At 38.4% G+C, this 24,312-nt stretch overlaps 1 protein-coding gene across 5 annotated transcripts in view; it reads left to right on the top strand.

Moving 5' to 3' along the window:
* The window catches only part of EFR3A (EFR3 homolog A), a 105,125-nt gene that overhangs the window by 41,743 nt on the left and 39,070 nt on the right, over positions 1 to 24,312 (top strand). For all 5 annotated transcript variants that reach the window (XR_006198490.1, XM_042924182.1, XM_042924180.1 and 2 more), the window contains 8 exons: positions 1,024 to 1,151; positions 2,629 to 2,779; positions 5,405 to 5,526; positions 9,966 to 10,115; positions 10,683 to 10,820; positions 13,612 to 13,690; positions 18,047 to 18,182; positions 19,868 to 20,035. Coding sequence is in view for 4 of the 5 variants with exons in the window: in XM_042924182.1 (XP_042780116.1) it covers positions 1,024 to 1,151; positions 2,629 to 2,779; positions 5,405 to 5,526; positions 9,966 to 10,115; positions 10,683 to 10,820; positions 13,612 to 13,690; positions 18,047 to 18,182; positions 19,868 to 20,035 (1,072 nt within the window). In the remaining variant the exon portion in view is untranslated. The remainder of the gene's footprint in view (positions 1 to 1,023; positions 1,152 to 2,628; positions 2,780 to 5,404; positions 5,527 to 9,965; positions 10,116 to 10,682; positions 10,821 to 13,611; positions 13,691 to 18,046; positions 18,183 to 19,867; positions 20,036 to 24,312) is intronic.

The raw sequence follows: 24,312 nt of genomic DNA on the forward strand, positions 1-24,312 counted from the left end.
AGCTCATTTGATGTCAGAGAGGGAAGAGAGGTGGCCGTAGGAGCAAGTTTGAGGACAACCAAGTAGGTAAAAATAGGAGGGATTGACTCCATTGGTGATGGAGCAGTAGTAAGGCAAAAAGCCAGAGAATATGGAGGGGCCAGTAGAAAGTGCAGACTTATAAAATTTTTAGTTGTAGATTCACCATTTAACATAATTCTTTTTTTTTTAAGTGACCTCTACACCCCATGTGGGGCATGAACTCATGACTCTGGGATCCAGAGTCGCGTGCTCTTCTGACTGAGCCAGCCAGGCGCCCCTAGCATAATTTTTCTGTCTTCCTTTCCACCTCCTCTGACAATCCTAAGGAACGCTTAGTTTCTTGGGCTATATATGACTAAAAAGTTTAGGCTGAGAATTGATTTGTTGTCTAAGGGTGGGGAGAACCGTCAGACCTGTGGCCTGGGTCTCCCTGTAGAGGGCAGAGACAAACGAAAGTTTGCTGATCCCACACCAGGGGACTCTTGTTTTTTTTAGTATGTTGGATGAGCAGAGAAACACGAAGTCCTTAATACATTCTCATTTATTAATTAAGGCTTTGTAATGATATCAGCAACTTTGAATCATTTTAGCAACATGTTCACTGTCATCTTTGTAAAGGAGTAAAATCGACTTAACGTAACTGTAAAATTTTAAAATCGAAACAAATTTGTTTGAAATCTTTCCCCATTTTAAAATACATCTCATTCCCTGCATATTGCAGTTAGTTGAGCAGTCTCTATTTAGGAAGGTGTTACAGTAATTCATCACTTACGAAGGTATATTTAAATGTTCTACTTAAATGGGACATTTGTTTAACTTTCTGAAAATTCTGTATCCAGAATGCCATAAAAGGAGATTATCGCCAGAAAGGTTCAGCCTAAAGGATGGATTTAATCACAAATCCAGAAGGGGGCATGTGAAGCAAGCAATGCTTAGAAATAAAAAAAGTATCTATGAAGATGTAGACAGCCTACTTACCTCGTTCTTCTTCTTAACTTTTAGGATGGCCTCGTTAAAGCAGACATGGAGAAATTGACATTTTATGCAGTATCTGCTCCAGAGAAGTTGGATCGAATTGGTTCTTACTTAGCAGAAAGGTTGAGCAGGGATGTTGTCAGACATCGTTCTGGGTAAGAAAACTAATCGCTGCTAATACTGTATCTCTGAAAATGCTTCCTAGGCTAAATCATGCTGTGAATTGTTTTGTCATCTAGTCACACAGAGATGCTCTGTGGAGGATAAAACTTTGTAATATTTTACAGGGAAATATGTCATCCCATATAGATGTTTGCAGCTTTCATTACTTTCCTGATGGTCATGGGTTTTTTTGTTGTTTTTTTTTTTTATTTTTATTTTTTTTTACGTCTATTTATTTTTGAGAGAGACAGTGTGAGTGGGGGGGAGAGAGAGAGAGGGAGGCACAGAATCAGAAGCAGGCTCCAGGCTGCAAGCTGTCAGCACAGAGCCCCATGCGGGGCTCGAACTCACAGACCATGAGATCATAACCTGAGCCGAAGTCTGCCGCTTAACCGACTGAGCCACCCAGGTGCCCCCTGATGGTCATGTTTTAAGAATAGACTCATGCAAGTTAATGGAGTGGCCTTTAGCTTAAACATCCATTAATTTTTGATATTTTAATATTTCTCTAATGGAGATAGTAGAAATTGACTCTCTTAGTGTATTGATGCGATATTATAATTTAAAAATCAGTCTCTAAATTTGAAACAAACAGAAAGATTCTGTTAACCAACCGATTTTTATCTATCAGTGGAATAATAAAAGAGATAATGAATGAGAACTACATTAGGCTTACATATTAAAGGTCCAGAGTATGTAAGCATGCTGATTTGAAACTGTGCTGACTGTATCCCTACCTGTAAATAAAGGTCTGCCTTCTTAATCTAGTCTCTGTGGATGAACAGTACTAACTTGGATAGTTTGGATTATAAATAGTTTTCCATATTCATTTTATGATCCTAGTTTTCTAGAGAACTCCGTCCTTCAAGTGATACTGGTTTTCTCTGCTTCCAAATTATTAACTGCTTAGAACACTATAGTGAGTCTTGATACAAAAAGTTCTATAATTATTGAAGCAAAGGTATCTAAAGTCAATTTTCATTTTTGGTATGAGCTTTAAAATCTGATGAATTATAGGGTCGAATTTATGAGCTGTTTACTGATGATATTCTGTTGTTGCTGGTAATGTTTTTGTACACTTACATTTACAAATACAAGTAGATTATATTGGAAATTTTAGGCACATTGCTTATAGTAACTATTTTGGGTTAGATACAGAGATAATATGGTTAGAAGTCTGGAAAATGGTAGATGTCCATGTTTACAAAGAAAAATGTACACAAAGCTAATGTTGAAGCTCTGGAAGAGTTTGGAGAGGAGGGAAAATGGTACCATTTTGTATACTTCAGCATGAGGGTTATTGTATAATCTAAGATCGTTAGTACTTGTGAGAAGTAAGTTTTCACTTAGAAACTACTAAATTTGCCTTTCTCTGTCCTGCGCATTTACATTTAATTATTCCAGTAAAGAGCACCTAGGAGAATTTGGAGAGCTAGAAATGCTCTGACATTATTCTTCTCTTCTATTTAGGTATGTTTTAATTGCTATGGAAGCCTTGGACCAACTTCTGATGGCTTGCCATTCTCAAAGCATCAAGCCATTTGTAGAAAGCTTTCTGCATATGGTAGCAAAGCTGCTAGAATCCGGGGAACCAAAGCTTCAAGTGCTTGGAACAAATTCTGTGAGTAAAACTATTCTCTAACTTTCAGATTAATAAGCATATTGAGAATTGGTCTCTTAGAATGTTTTTGCCTGGGAAAGACACCTGCTCTGGTCAGGGCGGTGGGACAGACAGCACAGATGTGGAGGATTAGGACACTGGCTCAGTGGGCGGAGCATGTGACTCTTCATCTCGACGTGTGTGTTGGAGCCCCAGGGAGGGTATGGAGACTTTTAAAAAATAAAACCTTAAAAAAAAGAAAAAAGAAAAGAAATAGCACCGTCTCTATCTTTTTTGTTGCTCCTTGTGAAACCTGCACTACCACCTGATCATAAAGAGCATTGGGAAATCTTTTGGCCATAATGTCGTAAAAGTTCCTTATACTCAAAGGCAGCAGGAGCTGCTTATGTCAATGACCGCTTGGTCTGTACTCTTAACTTGTGACTTGCAATAAATGGAAAGAGAATAAAGTTTCTCCTTCTAAAAATTTTCCAGAACATTCAACTTTTGAATGGTCATTTAAAAAATTTCTGATTTATTTAAAGTGATACGCTTATCGTAGCAAATGTGGAAAGTTAAGAAAATATGAAAGAGTAAACAAGACGTTTGTAATTCCAGTTTCCGGAAGTAATCCTTCAGTCTTTTTCTTTTTTTAAAATATGTATTAGAAAGTGGGGAACATGTTATAGATAGACTTTGTGTGGTTTTTTTCCCACTTAGATTTTTTTTAACATTTCCTGATATAATTTAAGGTTTATTTTTATGAAAAATATAAATACTCAGTTTAATCTTTTCTGGAACATCACGCAGCCAGTGTGTAGTGTGAGAATCTTGAAAATTGGAGTCCGACCCCTACCCACCAATGCCTGCGTCACCACTTAATGTCAGTGTGGACAAATGATTTCACCTCTTGAATTTCAGTGTTGCTGTCTGTAAGATGGGGAGAAGGATACCTTCTTATGGGGCTGTTTGAATGATTAAACAGGAACTTGTGTGAACCACCTAGCACAGTCCCTGGCACAGAGTAGGTAATGAATGTCTGTTTAATCGCAACGAGGAGTAGTATTTGTGGCCCTTTTCTAGATAATATGAATCATAAAATTAGCATTTAAGACTGGTGACTTAGCTCCGGCAGAATTAATTTAGAAATGCCTTGGTATCGTTTCATTTTCTCACATCTGTTCTATTCTTATTTCAGTTTAGTTTTCAGGAAAGTGTTGGTAAATCTGGTTGAATAATTCTTTTGGTGACAGCCTTTCGAGCCATCAGTCTGTATCCTGGCAGGTGTTCATATATATTTAAATTTGTCAGTAAAGTCACAGTGTTGCTTTAGGCGGTCTAGTACCCAGAAGTAACACATCACTGAGTGACTGGAAAGTTAATGAGAAAACAAAGTACACAATAAGGAACCTTAGGGCCAGGTCTGTGAACATGTAGGATATTTAAAACTTCCCAAATACATAGATTTTTTTTTTTCATATCTAGAAAGGAGGTAGAATAAATTTTACCATCTCAGTACTTTTCTTCTTTGTTGAGTGTACATTTCTTTCAGTTTATGTTCCCTTTCCTTGACTCATCTAATTGGTATAAGTATTACTCATGCAGGTGTTATGTCACAACTGTCAAGGAAGACTTGGTGTCCATGATTAAGGAGTAAAATTTTCTGCAGGTTTGGTTAGGCCCAACTGAGGTTATCATTGAAGCACTGTCTGTATCTAGGAAATGTAGAAGAGCTTTAGAGGAAGACCTTTCCTTCTGTCAGAGACTGGGCTCACTCAAACTGGATTAAAAAGTTAAATTTAATACTTATAATGCTATATTCCTGATTTTCTAAAGTTTATTAAAAATTTCCTTTTTTTTTTTTTTTTTTTTTAAGTTTATTTTTGAGAGAGAACACGAGCAGGGGAGGGACAGAGAGAGGCAGAGAAAGATTCCCAAGCAGGCTCTGTGCTGTGAGTGTAGAGCCTGACGTGAGACTCGAACCCACAAATTGCAAGATCATGACCTGAGCCGAAACCAAGAATTGGACACTTAACTGTCTGAGCCACCGCAGCGCCTCCAAAAGGAACTTTTAATTTTTAATTTAATTTAATTTTTAATTTTCTGTTTCTAATGTTTATTTATTCTGGAGAGAGAGACAGAGCACAAGCAGGGGAGGGGCAGAGAGAGAGACACCGAATCCGAAGCAGGCTCCAGGCTCTGAGCTGTCAGCACAGAGCCCGACGCGGGGCTCAAACTCACAAACTGCGAGATCATGACCTGAGCCAGAATAGAGACGCCTTGGTGGCTCAGGTGGTTAGGCGTTCGACTCTCTGTTTCGGCTCAGGTTATGATCTCAGGTCATGATGTTGCAGTTGGTGAGATTGAGCCCTGGGTCTGGCTCTGTGCTGTCCATACAGAGCCTATTTGGTATTCTGTCTCTCTTCCTCTCCTCCTGGCCTTCCTGCACTCTCTCTCTTTCAAAATAAATAATAAAGTTAAAAAAAATTCCTTTTGTATGTATGTGGCACTTGTGAGATTTTATATATTTCATTTGCTACTTACTTGGATAGTTCTTGTTAACGTAACAAATATTGGATGAAAGTAAATGTGTTCCATACTTTCAAAAAGGTGATAACATGTTTATATTATTGTTTTGTTTTTTAGTTTGTCAAATTTGCAAATATCGAAGAAGACACACCGTCCTATCACCGACGTTACGACTTTTTTGTATCTCGCTTCAGTGCCATGTGTCATTCCTGTCATAGTGATCCAGAAATACGAACAGAGTATGTATTTACTCTGGGACATAGGGAGCGGTTTATTGATGAGTACTGTGTGTGTATATTTCATAATGATTACCAAAGGAAGTGGGAAAATACTATACATGCTTTTTTCCTAAAATATGACTTTCTGTGGCTGTTTGAAGGATTGGGTGGAAAGAGTGGTTTCTCAACTTAGAGTAAACTTCGCAGTCTTCCCTGTCACCTGGAATGCCCTTTCCCCCCTCCCCTGCCATCCCATCATCATTTCTTGTTCCTTTTGCCCTAATCCAACCAGTGGTGTCTTTGCTGTTCTTGAACACGTCGGGCGCAGTTCCCCTTCAGGGCCTTTGGACTAAGTGGTCTCTGCCTCGAATGATACCCCGGCTACCCATGGGGCTGTCCACCCTACTTTGCTCAGCTTCCTGCCCACATGTCACCTCCTCAGGAGAGTCCTCCCCTGCTTACCTTTTACTTACTAAATATCAACCCTCCCATCCCATTCCCGGTTCCTCTTTTCTCTTCTTTTCATCTCGGTTTCTGTTCCTCCATAGAGTATGAATTCCAGGAGGACGGAGTCCTTGCTTTGAGGGCTGTTCTATCACTAGCACTTTGCATAGTGCTAAGCACACAAGGGGCTCTCGATGAGTACTGTCTGAAGGAATACATAAGTGAACTGAATGAATGAATGTCTGTTACTGAATGTTGTCAGTCTGAAGTTATCATAACAACCGATTTGGGTGTTTTTAAACATTTCTTCTAGATACTTCCTAGTAACCTGGAATCAAATACTTCTCTACAAACACAGTCTATAGATTGATATTTATGTGGAAATGAGAAGCTTTAAAGTTAATAATTACAATCAAAATGACCTTGGTAAATACATAAAGTAGTTTGAGCTTTACCATACTACACTGATACAGACTAACCCGAATTCAGACAGTTATTATAGGCAGTTTATAGTCAAGATTCAGCTCGATTGTAATTTTTACTTTTAAAATAAGTGAGTGTGTGAAAATATAAGGAACTAGCTTTTAGTGTGCATGCTATATTGTTTACACAAACCAAAACAAATGTGAGAAGTTATTTTAACTTGGAGAAAGAAAGCTGAGGTGATTTAATAGCTCTTATCAGATATAAACATGCTGTCTGACACACTGTATGTGTAATTCTTCCTCAGTTTAGTATTGGCCATTTAAAGTTGCTGCTATACCTTTATTAGGAGTGTAAAGCCTTAGAAAGGTAGAGATAACAGTAATCGTCTTGTTAATTTCCTCTTTCTTCCAACCATGATTAAAATCTTTTTTTTTTTTCTACCTGATGAAGGACATTTAAAAAGTGTTTTATAAAATTTGTCCCTGTTCTCAGAGACTGACATTAACTTGTTAATGGGGCAAAAAGTTATAGATTGGCTAAAGAAAAGGACACTTTTTTTCAAGATTTTGCCCATTTTGTTTTCTTTTAAAATAAAGTAAATTTGCATAATGCAGAATTTTTTTGGTTTGGTATTATAAATATTAGTAACCTCTACACAGACATTTCTCAAATTTTGGTTGAAGTGAATTTTACATATAAACTAGGTGAAATGTGTTTGTGATATCCATAATATTTATGAAAGGGTACATTTAAGAAGTTCAAAAATTTATTATTTATGGTGTCTTATTTTTAAGTATTTACTGCCCCCTAGTGAAAGATTTTGTCTTGTGAACATATTTTCACATAACATTTTTCTTTAATATTTACAAAAAGAAATTTGAAGTTTTGTAAATACAAGTGAAAAGCCTTGGGGTACATTTTTCTAATTCTGGGTCTTTCCAGAATTATATGATATTTGAAATTCCACAGTGACATTCCGTTTGAATCCTGAAACAGGGTTTGATTTTTTTTTTTTTTTTTTTTTTTGCCGCAAGTAAAAGTCCTTTTTACTTTTTTAGGTTTTTTTTAGGCATATTAGTATTCCTATTCAGCTTCTCGTGTAGTTACTTATAATTTCCTTTATTTTTAGCAAAACTGTATCAAATAGAATTCAGGGGGGCTAGAGTATGGGGCTGAACACTCAGGATTTTCTTAAGATATTTGCCTTGTAGAAATGGTTCCCACCTGTAAAGTTGTACATCATAATCGTAAGCTCTAATTTCCTGAGCAACCTTCAGTTAAGGGTGCAATCATCATCATCGTCATCAAAATGATGAACAGTAGTAGGGGCAGCTAACACTTACCGGGTAACTACCGTGTGCCAATTTACTTAACATTTTATCGGCTAAACACGGTATGTGAATGAACTCATTTATATCCTTATAACATTCCTGTGCCCCAGGCAAGTTCTATTTTACTGATAGGGAACCTATAAAATTCCTTTAAGGTCATGGCTGGTTAGGCCAGATCTAGATCCGAATGGGAGGCCAGCTGTGTAGCTGTAGACGCCTCCTTTGAATAAGGGCATCGCCATCTGCTGGGTCTTGCTGTGTCACGAGGCACCGACCCCCCCTCCTCCTGGCGTCCTGTTTGTTGCTGTGCTCTGTCCCACCTTTGCTCGGTCTTCTCATCAGCGGGGGGGGGTAGCAGCAGGCACACAAAGCAGACACTGTGGTAGTAATGCTGGGCTTGCCCACTTGTCGTAGCTCTGTAAGAGTCTCTCGGGACTTTGTTTTAGAGAGTGGCATGTGTAGGTACAGCTTTGAAATAGGCAAAATCTGTCTTTTTTTTTTTTTTAATAAAAATGTTTTATTTATTTTGGGGGCGGAGAGTGAGCAGGAGAGGTGCAGAGAGAGGGGAGTACACAAAATCCGAACAGGCTCCAAGCTGTCAGCACAGAGCCCGATGCGGGGCTTGAACTCACAGACCTTGAGATCATGACCTGAGCCAAAGTCGGACGCTCAACTGACTGAGCCACCCAGGCACCCTGGCAAAATCTGTCTCTATGTCTCCTGTTCACTCTCTTATCTGTTCAGTATCCTGTTCTCCATCTGCCATTCCTGAATGCCTGTGTTATATCCCCATGGCTTTGTAAAGCGTGGTCACCCCCTTCCCGGTATCTTTCATTCTTTAAAACCTACAGCTTTTGGAAGACTGCTGACTGAGCTGAATAAATCTCTGTTGATGAGTATTTCCAGTAGTAGCAAAAAAGGAAGTAAATAACAGTCAGACTGGGCCCAAAGGAAGTTGTTTTTGAGCAGTTGGGTGACCAGGTTAGCACTGTTTGTGAGATTTTTCCTCCTCAGCTTTTGTATCCTATTTTCTAGTCATTTTTCTTCTCATTCTTAAATCTAAAGGCTTTTTTTTTTTTTTTTAACGTTTATTTGAGACGGAGAGAGTGCAAGCGGGAGAGGGGGTGGAGAGAGAGGGAGAGAGGATCCCAGCAGGCTTCACTTTGTCAGCGCAGAGCCCGATGTGGGGCTGCAGCTCACAAATGGTGAGATCATGACCTGAGCCAAACTCAGTCTGCTGAGCCATCCAGGTGCCCCCAAAGGATTAAAAAAATAAATAATAAGAGTGAGGAAGAGCTTGAGGAAGTTGAGGGTTGTGGGTGGGGAGGGGAAGGGAAGGCAGCCATCTCGCACTGTGTGGGTAGATCTTCAGTCACCCATGGACGGGATGTGTTTAAAATGGCTGAGCTGTTTGTACTCGTGTCATGATAGCTCTCATGTGTCACAATACCTTTATGGGAACCAGCTTAGTTCTCTATCTCCCTGGACTGCAGGAAGGGAGAGGCCCTTTGGGAGAAACCCTGAACAGGTCTGAGGAAGCGCTGAAGGGTGTTCGGGAAGAGAGAAATCCTGTTTTCACTCAGCTTCTGAGATTTCTAGGCAAAAAAGGAAAAGAATCTAGTTCACATTAGTTTGGATTATTGTTGTCCCTTAGGAAGGCCTAATGCTTTTTGATTGCATTCTTTTTTATTGAAAAATAATACATAGACTTGATATTAGTATATCTTATAGTCCCTTTAAACTTAAGTGCAGATTTTAAAAAGATGTTATTCAAAGTAAATCTTGGGGTGCCTGGCTGGCTCAGTTGGTAGGGCACGAGACTTTTGATCTTGGGGTTGTGAGTTCGAGCCCTGCGTTGGGGCTAGACATTACATTAGTAAATTAAAAAAAAAACAAAAAAATAAAGTAAATCTTTTTTGGAACTGCCATACCTCTGTCTTAGATTTTTGAGATTTTAATTTTTTAGATTGATTGTATTATTTTCATTTTGTTGACTTGAGATAATATTTACTTGGTTTTGATTCTTTTAACTAGACAGCCAGAGCAGACTTATTTAAATAACTTTTTTGGGAGGTGCCTGCAAGGAGCTCCTGCAAGGAGCCTGCTTGGGATTCTCTTTCTCCCTCTCTGCCCCTTCCCCATGCACTCTCGCTCTCTCTCTCTCTCTCTCTCTCTCTCCCCCCCCCTCAAATAAATAAACTTTAAAATGTTAAAAAGAAATCATTTTTTCATGACTCATTTTTTTTTTCTGTTTTGTAGAATCCGAATTGCTGGAATCAGGGGTATTCAGGGAGTGGTTCGCAAAACAGTTAATGATGAACTTCGGGCTACCATTTGGGAACCCCAGCACATGGACAAAATTGTTCCGTCCCTGTTATTTAACATGCAGAAGATAGAAGAGGTTGACAGGTATTTAATAAAGATTTTCAGGTTGAGGGTGTGTTACTTTTGTACATGTGCATGTGTGCTTGCTTGCCCGATAAGAAAGTTGTGTCTTTAGTGTTACATAAAGAGTGGTCTCATAAATGTGAGGGAGTTTAAATATGTGCTCTTTTGAAAAATTACTCATCTTTAGTGATCACATTAGGCTTAGTGGACCACAGATTATTACTCATACACTTAAGGTTTTCTTTCTTTTAGAATAAATTTACACTTGCTGCTTATTATTGAGCATCCAGTCGTACTAACAGCTGCAAGTGTGAGAAGTAGAAGTTCTAGCCGGACATCTGTTATTCTGTAGACCCCCAGGATGCTCTAAGGGGGTTAGATCTAACCAAAATAATAATGGTAACAATAACCGCTATTCACCATTTTAAACAAAAGGTTAGGCTGGGTTTATTTCCTTTATTCTTCTAAGATATTTGGGGATACAGAGAAGACATTTGCACGTTGCCGAGGACTCAAGTCTGTTAGCTGTTACAACTAGTGTCGGAATTCTTGCATACGGTTTTCTTCATTTCTCCTTTTCTCCTCCAGTCGCATAGGCCCTCCTCCTTCTCCTTCTGCTGCTGACAAAGAAGAGAACCCTGCCGTGCTGGCTGAAAACTGCTTCAGGGAGCTGCTGGGTCGAGCGACTTTTGGGAATATGAATAACGCCGTTAGACCAGTTTTTGCGTAAGGAGTTGATATTGTCCTGGTTATTTGTGATCGTGCCGTGTCAATTCTGTGCTAATTCACTTACAGAGGACACATTTTGCTGGCATGAGTGCGTTACTGGTGGAAAGTGTAGCACTGTGGGAGGGGTATAGGCGTGAGTCGGCCGCCGTATTTTTGAGTGCCGTTCCAGCACTGTACCAGCCTCTCCCCTGAAAAATGAAATCCAGTCAGTGCGTGATGTCATATGCATCATTCGTTGTGAATTTTTCTCCCAGGCCTTGAGATGCATATGCAGAGTAAAATATTCAGCAGTGTCCAAATGTGATGTACCTCTTTTTAGTAACTTCTGTGGTCATTTTTCCTAGTCCCTGGTTCTGTTTCGTGGCTTGCTTTTTCCCGGGGCTGGATTGCCTTAGTGCACGTGCTCTTCTCTAAATTTCATCTTACACCTGGTGACTGGTCAGAGCAGGACTATTAAATATCTCATGGGCACTTAGACTCTCCCCCCAGGGAAAATACACGTGTGAACTTTGAGTTTCTCCACAGAAACATTATCGCTTAGGCCTTGTTGTCAAGCCTTCGTACGGTCATCAGATGATAGATCGACTGTATAATAGGCTGTGTAATTTCTGGCCGTGTTTGCTAGTCTTTTGTTCATCGTTTGCCTCATCCTTTTCCCTTCCCAACTAATAATGTCTTCAGAGACATTATTTGACTACCGATTAGACTATGGTATTAGACATTATACAGACTCCTGGAACACATGGAATTCTTTATTAAAGGCAAATATTTAGGTTAAAGTTGAGCTTTAGTTAATAAGAGTCTATAAACCACGAAATTGTACTAAAAATCATAGAATCATTAGATTTCCAAAGGGATCTCTGATTCTTCCACTGCCTGAAAAAGAAAAATTGAGATTTTGTGTTTAATGACTCTGTGGACATATGGAAATGCTACTGAGGAAATAATCAAAATGATGTCAGCTGTAACTAAAGGCAGATTTATTGTTCAGTATCCAGACATGCTGATTTAATAACGGAATTCTGGTTTTTATGTTAATACTCTTATTAAGTGAGAGGTAATCTATAAGGCCTTAAAAATCTAGAGAGTGATTGTAGAAGAAGCTACTAAATTAACTGTACTTGAGTTGGGTAACCTGAAGTGGGGTTTATTTTTAGTACGTAGAACTTAGTGGACTTAAATCCTGATCAAATGTTAGCTAATTAAGTTTTTAATTAAATGTTAATTATATATTAGCTATTAATTAGCTAATTAAATAGTAAATGCCTAAGATACCATGTATTTGGGGGAATAGATACATAAATAAAACTGTCCTCGTCTTCAGCAAACTTTTTTTTTAAGTTTATTTTGAGAGAGTGCTCTCATGCACACGTGTGTGCACAGGGGAGAGGCAGAGAATCTTTTTTTTTTTTTTTTAATTTTTTTTAAATGTTTATTTTTGAGAAAGAGAGAGAGAGAGAGAGTGCACGCGAGTGGGAGAGGGGCAGAGAGAGGGAGGGAGACACAGAATCCGAAGCAGGCTCCAGGCTCCGAGCTGTCAGCACAGAGCCCTATGTGAGGCCCAAACCCAGAAACCTCGAGATCATGACCTGAGCCGTAGTTGTTTTAGGTCTTCTCCCTTTTTACTTCCTGGCTCCTGAGCTCTCTAACGCATCATTCATTCCTTTGCTTCTCTGTGCTGTGTTCTAAGGTACTTTTCCAGATTTACTCACGAATTCTCTCTTCCTGCCTAATTTGCTGTTTAAACTGGTATTTAGTTTCTAGTTTGGCCCTGTATCTTTTATAAGTGAATGTTGTATTTGGTTGTTTTTTTTTTTTTCAAATCTGCCTGTCATCTTTGGTAGAGTTTTATTCAGTTGTCAAATTTTTGTCACCTTTTTTTTTTTTTTTTTCACTCTTTCATCCTAAAAGTGAACTTATTTTAAATTTCGAATCCATTAATTCCAGTGATACCTCCAGTCCTCAAAGATGAGACTCTGCCTCTCCTTCAAAGTGGCTCTTGAAATCCTAAGTTTGAGCTCACATTCAATGTAACTTTTATTTGTGGGACTTCTTTGAAGCCTGGATTTGTGGTGTTTCCTCCATAAGAGGCTTTATTTTGCTTCTGCTGAAGGCGCAGGCACAGGTGTTCTGCAGGCATCACTTTGAACTACATCCCTCAGTTTTTTGATCCACATGGATATCGTGAATTCTGGTAAACCACAGTGAAAGCCTGAGTACTGGGTGTATGGTTGAATTCTTTGGAGAGAATTCTATGGTTCCCCTCAGAGCCAAGGCCAATGCGTGCTAGTTTCTCGATAGTTTTCTACAGCAGAAAGTTCCCTGAGGCTGTCATCATTTAGGGGTCCTAAAATGATGCAGGGATTTCTGGTCTAATGGCTTGCCTTTCCTGAGTGGGCCCTAAGCTTGCTCTCCGGTCTCCTGTGTATATAACCCTTTACGTCACTGGCTGTCAGCCACCAGAGATCTAGGATACACCTAGGACAGCTGCTGACTTCACTGTAACCTAACCTCTCCAGATTCTTGCCTTCTGCGGGGTTTGAACTGAGGGACTTTCCTTTCTTGCCAGCTCATCTAGGTATTTCAGAGTCCTATATTCCAGCCTTTTATTGTTGTTGTTTTATGAAAGGATCTGGCAGTTGGGGAAAATGTATCATATTTCTGAAAATGGAGACATGAACTTTCTTTTAGATAGTATTCTTATGATAAGCTTTGCATATTGTCAGCTTCTAGAGGAAGAAAGCAGAATCAAAAAAGAAACTCTTAAACTGACTTTCTTTAATTACAGGCATTTAGACCATCACAAACTATGGGATCCCAATGAATTTGCAGTTCACTGCTTTAAAATTATAATGTATTCCATTCAGGTAAGAATTGGTTAAGTATTTATCATATTTATGTAAGTAATTTTGTTTTTGTATTGATAAGCATACCATTAGAGGTAGGTATACAACATGTTCTTAGTTTCGTTTTTTGTCTCATTTTAATTTACCACTTATTTTCTTATTTGTCAAGATGAAAAGATATTTAATAAAAAGTAACATATCTTGTGATGATGTTTATGGTGCGTATATTTAAATATATTGTGTATTTATGTTTCACTGATAAACTGGTAATGGAATTGAAATTCATCACAGCAGCATATAGCTGGTAATAATCACTAACATTTATTGAGTTTATACTGTTAGGATAGTGCATGTATCAACTCCTCCAGCCTTTATAGAACCTGACGATGAGACACTCGACTCGACTGCAGAGGACTACACCTTAGATTTCCCCAAAACCTGAACAGACCCAGGTAGCTGTTAATTCAAGTGGGGATTTTAAGTCTTTTTTTTTATTTTTTACACAATCCGCATTTTTTTCTGTTTTAAAAAGTCACCCTTAATTCAAAGGAGATACGGTAGTAAGAAGCAGCATAGCTTTTACTGTAGGTCATACGAATATTTGCATCCTAGATGTGCTCTTTACTGGTCGTGTGAACTTGGGCAAATTATTCAGTCCCTCTGAGTTCTAGGTTTCTCGTTTCTGAAACAAACAAAACTTATATTCAGGCACCGAATAATTCATTTATATTTTAAAATAGAAGTACCATTTATGAAGTGCTGGCTGTACTGTGTCCTGTGACTCTGCCAGTAACCTATGTGCTGTCGTTTGATCCTCATTTTGTACAGCAGTAGGTATTGTTACTATCCCGCCTTCGCAGATCAGAAAACTAATCTTTCGAGAGGTCAGATACCTCACCCACGGGCACGCAGGTAGCAAGTGAGGTCAGGATTGAAACTGTGGCCATTCTGTTCCACAAGTTTTGGTCTAAATCAACCAACCATTAAGTTAAAGTTAGCATTCCAAATGTGAGTTTTCGGTAAGTGGTAGTTACAATAAAGCTGTTGGGGTGTGGTAGGATAATTTTAAAAATTTATTTTCTGCTTTTATTGGGTTGTAATTGATATATAACATTGTGTAAGTTTAAGGTACACAACATAACGATTGGGTATACGTATATATTGTAAAATGATTACCACTGTAGTTTATTCAAGATCCATTGCCCCACATAGTGTTTTTTCCATCTTGTGAGAACTTTCTTGTAACATTTTATTATTTTTTTTATTTATTTTTTTTTTAAAGTTTATTTATTTTGAGAGAGAGCAGGGGAGGGGCAGAGAGAGAGGGAGAGTGAGGATTCTAAGCAGGCTGTGCACGGTCAGCGCAGAGCCCGATGTGGGGCTTGAACTCACAAACTGTGAAATCATGACCTGAGCTGAAATCAAGAGTTGGACGCTTACCCAACTGAGCCACCCAGGCGCCCCTTATCAGAACTTTTGAGATTTTTTTTAATTTAATTACTTAGTAGGTTAGAAGTTGATCTGACAATCTGTGGACATAATTAAGACTATTCTCCTGTCTTTTGTAGTCTTGTATTTCTTCATTTGCCCTCCTCGTTCACATTTTGTTATTAAATTGTTTTTTGCAAGAAGTAAATTAATAAAGTGAAAAAAACTTAGGGAATTCAATGAACACTTGCTGATTAAATGTTAAGAAACTGCTGACCCGCAGCATATTTTTGGAAATAGCCGTAAGTATAGCATATGTTTTATGAAGTCCATTAATCAAAAATTAAATGGTCATACCTAGTAGAATGGGAATTTGTTTAATAAAACTATCCTGATATAATTAAAACTTCTGGTAAAATTGTTTTCATTGCTGTTTACCTTAGAATTGTTTATAGGAATCATTCTTAGGTGACATTTCAAACTCTTTCCGTAAAATATTAAACTAGCTAGTCTGACCAGAGTTCATATTCTTAAGGGGTTACAATAGACGTAGTTTCAAATAGTTTCACATATAATAGGACATTTGTAGTAAAGGGAGAATATTTAAAGCTCATCTTCTGTTCTAAATTGACTTGTTAAAGGTAATAAGATGTGGTGATTAAGAACCAGGCCCTGAAGTTGGACCAAGATCCACAGCTCGGCCTCCTTAGCGTTTCTGTGTGACCTGCTTCACTCGCGCCGCAAAGTGCGCCGAGTGATTGCGTTTGGCTGCTTCCTGGTGTGGATAAAATGTGATAACACACATCCGGTGTTTAGAACAGTGCCTGGCACCTGCTTCTGAATCAAGTGTTTTCTGTTGTCATTATTGTTATGCTTAATGTTGTAATAATATGTGATCCCACGAGTCACCAATTAAATGGTGGTAGTGGCTAGATTGAGCACGTTTCCTGTGATAGACACAATTTTAGGTTCTTTACACAAACAAACTCATTTAAGTGCCACAACAATCCTATGAAATAACTGTTTTTATTTTCTAAATATTGTAGGTGAGGAAAACTGAGGTACGGAGAGGTGAAGTAGTCCTCTCTCTTTTTTTCTTAAAGTTTGAGAGAAGGAGCGAGCAAGTGTGGGCGCACAAGTGGGGGAGGGCAGAGACAGAGAATCCCAAGCAGGCTCCGCGCCGTCCATGCATAACCCGCAGCCCGTCACAGGGCTGAATCTCACGAACGTGAGATCATGACCGGAGCCGAAATCAGGAGTCGGACGCTCACTAGGCCACCCCAGCCCCCGGACGTAGGTGCCCCAAAGCAGTCCTCTCTTAAGTTATAAGCTATTAAGGTATAAAGTGATGGAGGCTGAATTTGAATTTGGGCAAATCTGACACACTTAGCCACTCTATCCTGTTGCTTCTTAAAGCTACTCATACGTTAATATTGTTTTAAAATTCCCCGTGAGGTGAGTTGTGCGGCAGGTACGCGATAGCCCAGTAAACCAGCGTCAGAAACTTAGGACGCGAAGTGTAGTCCACCGCATTGCTGTTTGTGCTCCTTTTCCAAGGTGGTGTTCGCAAGCGGTTGTGAACAGGTGCTTTGCTTGGCTTTGCTTAGAATAGCCCCGCTGTATGTGGTGATTAATACTCACTCACTCTCTGAAGTGTCCGGGTTTGGACAGATCAAATTGCCGTCCTGTTTATAAGACAAACTCTTACTTGAGTGAGCTTCACGCATCAGAAGCACCCAGCTTCCCGTGTGAGAAGTTCACTTTTGTGTTTTGCGTAAGTTTTGGCGTTCCTGTTTTAACATAGCAAAAAGTAAAGGTGAAAATGTTTACCTTGGGTTGTTGTAAAAGTAGATGTGTTGTGACAGAAATGCCAGAAATACTCGGAGACGAATTCGGTTTTATTGATAGAGATGAAGAAGTTTTTTTGTTTTGTTTTGTTTGTTTTGTTTTTTGCTTTTGAGCAGAGTAGCCATAATGTGGGGCTAACATAATACTGCTTATTAGTATAAAACCACCCATTCCAAAGGAGGAAAAGGTGAGCAGTCTGAAAATTCAGAGAGTGGTGACGCCTATCAGAAGGCAAACACAGACCAGGAGATTCAGGGCCATAGTCCTTTTTATTTGTTTGTTTTTGTTTTTTTACAACTTGGCGGTAGACCCACTCATGACTCCTGGGTATAGTTATTAATTTAAAAAACACAGCTTTGCTACTCTGTTAAACAAAAAAAAAAGAAATCGAAGAGTATGTAGTTAAACACTTTCTATATATTCTATTTTAGATTTAAGTCCCAGTAGCATTCATTGTGATTGATCAGATTTATCTGTGATAAAATTTCCTTTGTAAATTATAAATCGCAAAGCTTCTGATATCTCCTGGATTTAAAGTTAATCATGTGTACATTGATAACATTTTCCTTTTGATACTGGCTTTTGATGAGATGGAAGTTTTGACTGTTTAGCATTAGATATCCATAAGGAGAAATAATATTTATCGAGTTTGGGTAAGAGAAAAGTGCTATAAATGTCATAATCTTGTTTATTTTTAAATACTGTATTTGTCCTATTGTCAGATTATAAGAGTATATAAATGCCTTTGAAATTACAGAGAAGTATGAAGAGAATAAAAACCTCTCATGAATCCTGGCTACTGTTGATATTTAGGTGTCTATAATTCTAGTTCTCTATGTATTTTTAAAGAAACATTAAATTTGATTAAGCATAGTATTTTGCAACTTGTTTTTTTCATCCAGGGTATTATAAATATTTTCCGGTATCCCTGTTTGTTCTTAAAAAGCATGGTTTTTAATGGCTCCATATTGTTTCGTAACACAAGTCCCAGCCTCCTGTAATTGGAGATTTAAGTGTCACATGGTTTTTCACTCTTTGAGAATTCCGCCAGTGTGCGTATAACTGCTCATACGTTTTTCTATACTATTTTGCTTCTTTTAGGCTCAGTATTCTCACCACGTAATTCAGGAAATTCTAGGACACCTTGATGCTCGTAAAAAAGATTCTCCACGGGTCCGAGCAGGTATCATTCAGGTTCTATTAGAGGCTGTTGCCATTGCTGCCAAAGGTTCCATAGGTGAGTGTCCACCAAAAAAACCCAAAAAAAACAAAAAGCTCAAATAAAAAAATTAATGCATTAATCTGTTCCAGAGGTTCTTTTAGTAGGTATAGCAGTGTATGGAAGACTCTTTAAAAATACCTTAATGTGTTTTTTTTAATGTTTTTAAATGTGCTGTAATTTCTCTTGAAATTTTGGGGTCGCATGATTCTCAGACTTCTTTAGTGTACATGCGAGCATTTTCCTCCATATCAGCTTCTCCTTCCCTTCTTCCTTTTTTCTAATAAAGATTTTTGAAAACCAATTATATGTTACACGTTTGGGAGGATCTAGGTTTAAGACACTTATGGTTTACTTGGAGTTAGACAACTCTCTCTAAGGCTATAATTCAAGGCAGAATTTGTTCACATACAGTAAGAAAACCAGAATGCAAACCAGGAATGGAAAACAGGTTGGTAAGAGCAAAATCTTATGTAGCCCGTTTGGCTAGAATGTGTGGTAGCATGGAGGAAGTCAGAGAAGTTGCTTTAACGTTGTGGCCAGGTCGTGGACATAATTATACCGTTGATTGATACTCTTAAGAGAATTACTGTAATCATCAAAGATATGTAATAGGATAGATCATCTGGCTGCAAAACGTAGGGCACTTTGGAAATAACAGGTGGTTGTCATCATTGTAGGCACTAGGGAAAGAACTTGACCTTGGAGGGCAGCACAGGAACGGGAATGTAAACAGGATTCAATAACCGACTGACTACAGGGGTAATAAGGAGAAGGGACAGGTCATGTCATTTGAAGAATGGAAGAGTCCATAGTAGAATTACTGAAGTTAGAAGGAGAATCTGGTTATGGTTTCGTTGCTTCAAAGTCAAAGTAGAAATACATTTGCTACTCAAAAACTCTAATGCTCGTTCAGTGTCAGCTAGGGAGTGGGCCTTTTGGATATGGACTTTTTATTGCTCATCTTGTAATTTATCTCAAAAAGATGGAAGCAGTCGTTTAACTGGAAAGTTACTTAATTTGAAACATTAAATGAAACATAATATGTTGACTTAACACATTACTGTCTATTATGTACGAGGTACCATGTGCTAAGCTCTGTACATTTAAAGAGGTATTTGAACGTGGCTCCATGTCCTAGATAAAGAACATTGTAATTAAGAGTTGAAGGTGCACATAAAAACACTGATTAAACTATAGTGTGATAGATGCAGTGACACATATGTGCAGAGTATTTATAGAACTGAAAGCAGAGAGCAAATTTCATTGACTTGAATCTGATGAGTTGGCAAGTTTCTAATAATGGAGGCAAATTCCTTCTTCAGCCTCAAAAGTTGCAAAATAAATTTCCAACATTACAGTGGGCTATAGTACCGTAATTCCGTGGATTCTGACACAACAGTTAAGGTAAATATTGTCCTAATACACATTATTTGTCTAGTACACACGATTATATGGATGGAAACTTTTTGGTAATATTTATATGCACATACACATTTTGTGTGGTTTGTACCAGAGGTTCAAGCGGTGAGTTGCTCAGAGATGCCCAGTAAATGTTTGCTGGAATAACTGGGAAACTTTCTTATTTAGGTGTTTCTCATTTACCTTTTCACTACTCTGGAAATACCCAAAAATTTGAGAAATAGGAGAATTGGTTTCGAGTACATAATACTGGAAAAGCTCACAGTAGTGTTCATTTCCAGGACCCACGGTGCTGGAAGTCTTTAACACCCTACTGAAGCACCTGCGTCTCAGTGTTGAATTTGAAGCAAATGATTTACAGGGGGGATCTGTAGGCAGTGCCAACTTAAACACCAGTACCAAAGACAATGATGAGAAGATTGTGCAGAATGCTATCATCCAAACAATAGGTGAGTATGTTTCACTTCTCAAAACTATCGTGTAAAATCGTGATTAAGAAAGCTCTCGCTGAGAGTGGTCTCTTACGGTACATTAGTCAAAGGTGGATGAATGGGACCTTAGACTTTTAAAAAACATTATATTCAGAAAATAAGCAAACATAAGAATAGGACAGAGAACACTGTATACCCTTTGCTCAGATTCATCTGTTAATATTTTATGCTATTTATTTTACCATTTACTCTCCCTCCCTGCATTTCTCCGTGTGTGCACACATGCGTGTACATGTGCATATATACGTATATGTCCATATACAAATATAGACATGTAGAGAGAGGTAGGTACGTACATCCTTGTTTTTTTTTCCCTAACCCATTAGATATTAAGTGCATATACACTATGGCCTTTTACCACAGAGTATTTTTCCAAAAAATAAGATATTTTTCTTATATAACCAGAGTACAGTTATTAACGTCAATAAATTTAACATTGGCGCAGTACTATAATCAAACTGCTGTATTTCAGTTTTGTCATTTGACCTAATGTCCTTCAGAGCATGTTTTTCCTTAGGTCTAAGATTCAGCCTAGGATCATAAATTGCATTTATTTGTAATATTTCTTTAGTTCCTTTAGCCTGGAACTATTCATTTATGAAATGTGAGTTTTTAACTGTACACCACCCCCTTTGTAAAAAGAAAAAAAAAAAATTTCCCATTCGGGTTTGTCCAGTGTTTGCCCATGGTTAAGTTTGTCTGTGCATTCCTGGTTGGATGCTCCATAAGAGAGAAAGTTCTTCTCAGAATGTTACACACAGAGGTGCACAGTGTGCTTTTGCTAGTCATTGGTGATGTTCGTTTTGATCACTCAAAGTGTTCTGTCTCTCTGCTGTACGGTTTCAGTTTTTATCCTTGCAAATAATAAACGGTCTCTGAGCATATACTTTTAGACCATGCAGATGTTCTGCTTTTCACCCAGACCTCCCCCTGAATTTAGTAACCGTTCGTCATTCCTACTGAACCAGTCTTTACCGTAATGTTGCAAGTGGATGGTCTGTCAGGTGGCACTCTGTGTTCTGTGGTGAGCGGGCCTTTTTTCTCCCCTGTGTATGTAGGTAGGAGTGCAGGTATTTATATCTTTGTTGGTATGAGCTTACGGACTTGTGTTTTCATGCTGCATAATTCATTCTGTATTATTACATCTTGGTGCTGAAGTTGTCCCAGATTTGGCCAACGGGAACTCCCCTTTCCAGGTCTTCGTAACATCCCATTTCTTTTGAGCACCGCCTTACTGGTTTAAGCTGTTAACGACTCATTTTATATTTCTTGCCCCAGCCATGGAATCCATCATTTCTCAAAGAGCTGTGGTTTCTTTTAGTGAGGAGTGGTATTAGAAACCAAGATCTGGTACTCACTGACACCCTGGCCTTTAATTTCATATGTCTGTTGTTGTTGTTGTTGTTGTTGTTGTTAAACATAGTTAATGTACAAAGGATAAAAGGATAAAGAACTTACTTCAAAAAAAAAAACCAAAAACATCCTACACCTGGGTGGCGCAGTTGGTTGAGCGTCCGACTTCGGCTCCTCGTGATCTCACAGTTCGTGAGTTCAAGCCCCACTTCGGGCTCACTGCTGTCAGCACAGAGCCTGCTTGAGATCCTCGGTCCCCCTTTCTCTGCCCCTCCCCCACTTGTGCTCTCATTCATAAATAAATAAATAAATAAATAAGTAAATAAATAAAGCTTTTAAACAGCCATGAGAATTTTTGGGGGGAAATAAAATGATCTGACTGTATTTAAATACAAAGTAAAGTAAGCAAATTCCTATTCTACTTTAACCTCCTCCTAATATCTTTAGAATTTCCAGATCATGTTTTAATGTAACTGTGTGATTGCTAGAATAATTTCAAAATTGAGTTTTGTTTCTGGGGCTTAGCACCTAATTTCTGATGGTTACTAATGATTTCTGCTAAAAATAGAGTCATATATAAATTTATTCTGGAGCCCCGGTTGTGCCTTCTTGGTAATTTTCCTTAGAGTAAGCTACTTATATTTATAATAGTCCTTTGGAATGTTTAATACAAAGTTTATTTTTTTTATTTTATTTCTAAAGTTTTATGGACGTGTATATGTGCATTATGGGTCTGCATTCTGCACTTAACTGTTGAGCGTGTATATACACCAGGCCCTGTACTAGGGCTTTGTGATGCATGTGACTCTCCCCTTGTGGATGAATATGGTTTATCTGTTTGGTGTAGTACCTGTTCCACCTAGCTGTGATTTTATCATGTGCGTGGGAATCGTCTTCATGAGGGCAAGGGCCCATGTGTGTCTTATTCAACACGCTGACACATAATAGGTGCTTAAGATTTTGGGGAGTGAAAAGACCAAATAGAATGGAGGCCAGTATTAATTACCATGGCATCCCAATACAGCAGAGACATTCTAGATGTTGCTTAAAGCAATTTGATCAGTGTATGGTAAACCTAGCTTTTATGATGACTCTTAAATTTATTTGGCTTGTTTATGGATTTTTAGGATCTATTTTTTTTTTTAACATTTATTTGTTTTTGAGAGAGAGGGGGTTGCAGAGTGCGAGCAGGGGAAGGCCAGAGGGACAGAGGGAGACACAGAATCTGAAGCAGGCTCCAGGCTCCGGGCTGTCAGCACAGAGCGCGACGTGGGGCTTGTACTCTGGAACCATGAGATCGTGACCTGAGCCAGAGTGGGACAGTTACCCGACTGAGTCACCCAGGCGCCCCGGATTTTTTGTGATATTTTAAGATAGTATATCAAATCAATTCTTGTTTTCACAGAATTAATTAAATTGTGACTTCTGACTAATTCAGTGTTACTGTTTCACTCTAGAATATTTAATTTATTGTTTTTCAAGTATTTTGTTACAAAGTAAATATACAACAGACACAAGCAATATTTCTGTGATATGACACATTCAGAATAACATGAAAATTAAAACATGAGAGAAAAGAAATGCACTGTGGCACGGTGAGTAAGATTTGTATTCAGTCACACTTCTGATTTCCTCAATATTTTCTTTGAGAAGTTCTCAGTACTCCGGTACTTACCAGGTCACGTGGATCATGCTGTTGGACTAGGGAGCAGGGCTGCTGTGCCTTTGGCACTTGAAAATGCGAGGCTGTTGTCAGCTCCTTTTTTATGGTAATCAAGAGTGCAGCTCCCTGCCGTGTTCCTCCTGGGGGCCCCTTAGCACTTCTGCTCGGTTCTGATACAAGCAGTGGCTACAGAGAATGAGTTCCTTTCGGGACTGTCCTCCCAGTTGAGTATGTTGGAGACTTCCTGCCCTTGTGGTAATGACTGGCTTGCTTGGAACAGAAAATCAGTGTCTGTTTTTATACGGTGATTAGGAACATATCTAATTGGGTTCTTGGAAAGTTAAAGGACCTTACAGGGAGGGAGGAGAGTGTAATAATAACATGGCCTTTGGAAATGAATAGCCCTCACCCAGGCCTTAATGTTAGGTGTGTAATTTTTTTTTGTTTGAGGGCTTAACCTCTCATTTCCTCATTTCCACGAGAGGCAATGAAGGTTCATAACAGTACCTAGACTCATCAGGTTGTGTGAGGATCCAAATACCTCTTAAATATGTGCTCTTGAAGTATTAGAATGATATACTTTATATAGATTGAGCCGTGTTAAGATCATGAGATTTTTGATTGCTGAAGTGTATGATAATGGGGAAGGACTTTATCCCCAGATCCAATCAGATGATAAATAGAACAGTTTGAGTTTGCATAGTTTGTAAATTCCAGTTATAGAAACTGAAGAGTTAAATTGAGAAACTATTCTTCAAGAAATATTAAAAATGAGAAGGTTTTTATAATGATTATGTTGCATTTTAAGAACTGAACAAAACTAGCATGATTTGATACCTGTTCTGGTCTTTCAAAGAAACAACAAAGTTTGAAGTTTGAGTAAGTGATAACTAAATGTCTTAAGTCTTTTAAACTAGGAAGTAAACCATTAAAAGCCACAGCAGATAAATTTAAAATATCCACAAGACCTAAGAGTGCATGAGAAAAATGACAAGTAAATAAGTTATTACTATTTTTTTGCATTAGTTGAGTTACACGTATTGAATTAACCCACTGGGTTAAAATGTAAATCTGGTTCTTTGTAATGACATTCTACAACATCTCAGCAATTTTAGGAAGCCAAAGTAGTGACCAAATTTTTTACTTCTTCACCAAAATTACCAAAATTGGCCTAATTACTGACTTCCTTACCAGAAAAAGAAGTTAGGTTCACAATATG

Source organism: Panthera leo, chromosome F2, assembly GCF_018350215.1.
Source record: "Panthera leo isolate Ple1 chromosome F2, P.leo_Ple1_pat1.1, whole genome shotgun sequence".
Taxonomy (NCBI): domain Eukaryota; kingdom Metazoa; phylum Chordata; class Mammalia; order Carnivora; family Felidae; genus Panthera; species Panthera leo.